Source organism: Cebus imitator, unplaced genomic scaffold (assembly GCF_001604975.1).
Source record: "Cebus imitator isolate Cc_AM_T3 unplaced genomic scaffold, Cebus_imitator-1.0 Scaffold159, whole genome shotgun sequence".
Taxonomy (NCBI): domain Eukaryota; kingdom Metazoa; phylum Chordata; class Mammalia; order Primates; family Cebidae; genus Cebus; species Cebus imitator.
Genome location: NW_016107474.1, coordinates 4,137,893 through 4,143,309, shown reverse-complemented (window position 1 = coordinate 4,143,309; position 5,417 = coordinate 4,137,893). Strand labels below are relative to the sequence as shown.

The following is a 5,417-nucleotide window of genomic DNA, read 5'->3' as shown; positions in this document are numbered from 1 at the left end:
GCAACCTCCGCCTCCTGGGTTCAGGCAATTCTCCTGCCTCAACCTCCTGAGTAGCTGGGATTACAGGCATGCACCACCATGCCCAGCTAATTTTTTGTATTTTTAGTAGAGGCGGGGTTTCACCATGTTGACCAGGATGGTCTCGATCCACCCACCTCGACCTCCCAAAGTGCTGGGATTACAGGCTTGAGCCACCGCGCCCGGCCCCAAGTTTCTGCTTTTTGAGCAGATTTCCGACTTTCAATCAGAAATCTTGAGAGTCAGATTTCGGATTCATATTTGAATATGAAGGGACAGGTTTTTTAACTTAAAGTTGATTTTTTTTTTTTTTTAGAATAGGATTAGTTATAGAAAGGCAAAACTGTTTCCTCACCTTTGATAAAGAAGCAAAATGTTTCACTTCACATGGCAAATTGACAGAATATAACAACTGGTCCTCATTGCCAGCCAGGAAACAGTAGCAGTGCCTGGACTCATGTGACTGTGGCTGTCCAGCCACCCCGTGGCACACAGGAGGCTCTCTGTCAGCTGTGGCAGGGACTGGGCCGGCTGTCCAACAGGCTGCAGACATGGCCAGCAGCTGGTGGAGTGGTGAGGCCGCCCACAGCCATGAAGATGGTTTCATTAGCGCTGGTGGAGGAGGGAGCCGATGCGAAGCCTAGTCATCCTTTCCCCAAAGCACTGCTGATGAGTAGAGCGATTTTACTTCAATGGAACACGCTTCACATTTCCATTCTGAAGACCCCCCTGTGGATGCCAGTGTGTCGGTGCCGTGGCTGTCCACTTAGCTCAGCACGTGTGGTTAAAATGTTTTCATTATTCCTCAGCAGATTGTACACTTGCTGGCAGAATACAAGAGCTCTCTGCAGTGCACATGGAAGGACATATTTATTTTCCCACGCATGCTTCAAAACATTTCTGCTGCAAAACCCAAGTGTGAAGCCTCGACCAAGAATGAGGTGCTACAGGACATAGATGGGAGGGGAGGTAACTCAGGGGGCAGGTGACGGGGCTGGGGCAGCTCCTGATGGACCCCGTCAGAAGAGCACTGTTTACCTGGAGGGTGCAGCCTGCCCCCAAACCCCTATGCCTCACTGTACCCCCTATCTCACCCCCACCCCACGGGATGCCCTCACCTCAAGGATCTTGGCACTGTACTCAGAGCCACGTAGCTTTGAGTTCTTCCAGATAAATGCATAGCCACACTTTTTCTCTCATCGTCATTGCAGCTTTAAATTTTATCATCTGTTCTCAATACTAAATCTGGTAATTTAAAACATTCTTCAAAATCAAGTGATGACCACTTTATTTTCAAATGTCTCAAAAGAACACAAAAGTCTGAAGTTTCTGAGAAGGTGGAATAGAGGTGAGGAAAGAGGTGGGGTTGGTTGGACTCGGGTTGTCTTTGAGCTTCCTTGGGCCCCAGAGCTTGTGTGCTACTGCTCCTTGAGTTGTCAGGATGGCAGAGGGCCCTGTGGAAGAGAAGTGCCTCTGGGTCAGGAAGGCACATTGTTGCTGTGCTCATGGCATAGACATGTGCTGTTTTCCCTTGTATGTAAACAGTGGGAAATGTGGGAGAAAGTCTTTCTTTGTAGAGCCTTTCTATGACAGCTAACAGTCTGTTTGCCGTTCAAGACCAAAATGAGGCCACGGGCCTGCCACCTGCCAGGGAGCACAGCAGCATGCCGCCATGAGACTCTTACCAAAGCAAAGGCTTTAACAGGAAGGGCAGGTTACTTTCCACCCAGCACTGGGAGACAGAGCCAGGTATGAGATTGCAGAGGACTGAGAGCCTTTAGGTTTGCAGGAACGCACTTGGCTGCTCTTAGGTGTGTGCGTATCCTTATCACTCGAATGTATTGATGCTTAACTTGGGGCCTCTGCACCTCTTGCAGTTTGGAGGCACATGAATGGTCTTTATCGACCCTGGGAAATTGTACAGAAAATTGTGGGTGAGTCATTCTTGGGAGGGGACCCCAGCTCCTCGCAAAGGTTCCTCTCTCACCCTGCCAAGGATAAGAACCATGGCTCTAAATTGCATGTTACTCTGAATGTCATGAGAACACTGATACTAGCTGAATGATTTAGTCTTGTAGAACAGTTGGCAGTTCTCTAACTCGTGCTGCCCCATACTGGGACATACTCACCTCTGTTGGAGGCCTGCAGGTGACCACAGCTCGCCTCTTGGTGACCATGCTCATGTGAAAGCTTGGTGCCCAAAAGAAAGATAAAAAGCATCTCTAAAGAATGAGAATTGTCCGAAAGGACTACGCAGTGTCTCTTTTCTGCACAGGGCATGGTGGTCCAGGTGTCACCCAACCTGTCCTGACCCATAGGCAGCTCCCAGTGCAGACTGTCCCACAAGGACAAAGTCTTCAGGTCTTCCTGGTTTAGGCTGCATCCAGCCAGTTCCAGTCTGTTCCAAGGGGCCCGCTGCAGTAGCTGATTGATAAGAAAAATCTAGATAAAGCCAACAATGTCCTTTGTCTGTAAGTCCCATACAATTGAGACTTAAGCTTTGCATAGTATTGCTGATTTCATAGCTGAATGACCCATGCCTAGGAAGTATTTTCAAAGCCGTGTTTCAGATTTGCCTTGTTTCTGCATTTTTGGCTCTGCATTGAAGGGGTTGACCCTTAAGTCATGTTCTTTCAGTGGAGAGGAGACCCTTGTACACCTCTTAAATTCCTCATCCCACCCAAAGGCACAGGTAAGGGGCAGACATGGAGGCAGTCCATATTCTTCCGGGGGAAGAGGGCCATTAGGGGAGTTGCCTTTTGTGGCCCTGTAATCCCAGTAATAGCAACTGAGGCACCTCTTCTGGGGAGGAGGCCTGAGCAGAGAGCCCCAGCTTCACTTTTCTGCTTCTGGGCCTGGAGAAAAACGGAGGCCCGATCCTGCAACCTCCATAGCATGTGGGCAGATGCTCTAGAGAGCCCCCGTGAGTGCTGATTTTCCTTAAGCCGGGGGTGGGGTTTGGCAGAGCTACAGACTGGTTGGCATGGTCTGTGAGACAGTGGGTGGGATGGTGTGAGTCCCATGTTCCTAGGGCTGAGTTAGACCATTCTGCATAGCTTGTGTGTGCAGCACAGCTGGCAGATGTGTGGCAGGTACCCCTGTGATTCTGTCCCTGAGAACACCTGCAACTGCTTTACTTTTCAGATCAGCCGGGAGATGATGGAGAAAATCCCAGTACTGAGGAGACTCCGTGCCCGAGAGCAGCAGGCTGGGAAGGATGTCACCCTCCAGGGTGAGCACCGGCATCCTCCGGAACCAGGCCGGCAGCAGACGGTGCCCTGGAGTGCTGGCAGAAGGCCCCAGGACACACCTGGGCCAGAAGCCAATTCCATGGAGGCAGCCTGTGGCTCCCCACTAGGGGAGGGTGCCCCGCTTGCAGCCGATGTTTATGTTGGGAACCTCCCCCAGGATGCCCGTGTGAGTGATCTGAAGAGAGCCCTGCGGGAACTCGGTTCCGTGCCCCTGCAGCTCACGAGGGAGGGCCGGCGGCACAGGGCCTTCCTCCGTTACCAGGACGCAGCCGCAGCCCAGCAGGCCATCTCCTGCTTGCAGGGCCTGCGCCTGGGCACTGACACCTTGAGGGTGGCGCTGGCCAGGCAGCAGAGGGACAAGTGACCTCATGGAAAGCCACAGAGCCCACTGCTGGTTCGCCATCCGCATCACCTGCCGCACCGGTTCCCGTGGCACTCGAGGCCTGTGTGGCGAGACGTGATGGAGCCTCTGTGTGAGCTGCTCGGGTCTCAGTGAATTCCCAGGACCTCCTGTGAGCTGGGAAGCCAGCTCGCAGTGCATCTCACAGCGCGCAGGAGGCTGCAGCCCCCTGTTCGTGCAGGCCTTGAGCCAGTTTGTATTTCCCTGGAGGGACACAGCAGATGGGCCAGGGACTGAGTGAGCAGCGAAGCAGGTGTGGGAAGTGTGAAGGTGATCTCGGGTTTGCAGGGTGGCCTCAACAAAAGATGGACAAAGGAGCTGGCTTCCTAGAGGCCATGACAGGGACCTCATGCTGGCACAGAAGGGTGCCCCTGGGCTCCAGGCTCCTGAGCTGGCAGCACTGCAGGGAGAGCTCCATTCACATCAAGCTCCTTTCCTTGGGCAGGAGCCCAAGGAGCTCCGCCCCTGGGTAAAAAGCATTTGCTGCAGCTCAGCTCCATTCTCAGGCCACACTTTGGGGAGCCAACCTCCCCTGGTCACCTCCCCAGCCACGCTCCTCCCTCTGTGGACACACACGCCAGGTCCTCAGCCAGCTGCCTGCACGGGAGCAGCTCTGTGCTGTGGAGAGACTGGCTCTGGGGGGACAGGTTTCATCCCAGCTCACATCACATTTGCCCAGTGCCTCATGTTTTATGGGTTTTGTTCCTCCAGTTCTGTTTCTGAAACACCAGCTGGAGTTTGGCTGAAGGGTCCTTTCTCAACAGAAGGCTTTTTGCAGTTGATCCTGGGCACCAAGTCAAAATAAGCATTTAAGCGGAGATTTTTTTTTTTTTTAAATGTATATGCTTTGAAAATTGAGTTTTTAGCCAGAGGGTTTTACTGAATGTTATTTTAAGCACCTTATTATGCCTCAAGAGGGGAGCCCTTGCGTGCAGTTAAAAGAAAATGTTCTCAGGACACTTGGTCTTCTCATTGAAAGGGCATTTTAAGGGCATTTTCTCATTGGTTTTACCATGAAAATCCTGTGGAGACTTTGGAAAGAAAATGCAGCCTTAGATTTGCTCATTAAATACCGGTTTCCTTTCCAAGCTGTCATGAATGAAGTGAGGGAGTGGAAGCGTCTGACAGTACCGCCCTGGGCCTGCTGTGTCCTTGGCCCCACCCCTGCCCGCACGGCTGGTCACGTTTGTCACTGGGCATTCGGCTCAGTGTCAGAGGCTGACTCAGCGCCCAGTTCAGAGGAGTCAGCTGGTCTCACTGAACTCCTCATCTTTTCTGCCTTTTTTTTTTTTTTTTTAAGAATACTTCTTTTATTGAAAGATTTTCATTTGTTTTTTGTTTACTTTTTCCCTGTGGATCTGCTGCCATTAGAATAGCAACTCCAGGAGAAGGGCCAGTGAGTCAGCCCCGCCTTGTCCACTCCCTGCCCTGCCCACAGCAGGAACAGCTCCTGCAGACAGGAGCAAGGCAGGACAGACAGGACTTGGGAATGGACCCACGGGACCGGAGAGGGAGAAGCTGGGTTCTGACTCTACCACTGGAACTCCTGTGTCCACCCCACCCTCAGACGGCGGCGTTCTACCAGTCAGGGAAGCCAGACTGCTGGGTTTTTCTGTCACTTTAGCCAGAATAATTCAGGCGTATTGATATACAGATAATCTGAAAGAGTTCCTCATTTTTCTATTTGTGGAACATTGTCTAAGAAAAACTAGAGTAAGCACCTAAAATAAAATCCCCCACACACGTCA

At 51.8% G+C, this 5,417-nt stretch overlaps 1 protein-coding gene and 1 long non-coding RNA gene across 5 annotated transcripts in view; one reads left to right on the top strand and one right to left on the bottom strand.

Annotated features, from left to right (window-relative positions):
• The window catches only part of MTHFSD (methenyltetrahydrofolate synthetase domain containing), a 25,491-nt gene extending 20,734 nt beyond the window's left edge, over positions 1-4,757 (top strand). For all 4 annotated transcript variants that reach the window (XM_017543670.2, XM_017543667.2, XM_017543669.2 and 1 more), the window contains one exon: positions 3,163-4,757. In XM_017543670.2, coding sequence (XP_017399159.1) covers positions 3,163-3,633 — 471 coding nt within the window. In that variant the 3' untranslated portion in view covers positions 3,634-4,757. The remainder of the gene's footprint in view (positions 1-3,162) is intronic.
• Positions 1-5,417, bottom strand: part of LOC108314673 — a 15,405-nt gene extending 9,988 nt beyond the window's left edge. The window contains exons 1-2 of the long non-coding RNA XR_001829593.2: positions 5,214-5,417; positions 2,193-2,196 (exon numbers count right to left, since the gene is read on the bottom strand). This is a non-coding gene — a long non-coding RNA (uncharacterized LOC108314673). The remainder of the gene's footprint in view (positions 1-2,192; positions 2,197-5,213) is intronic.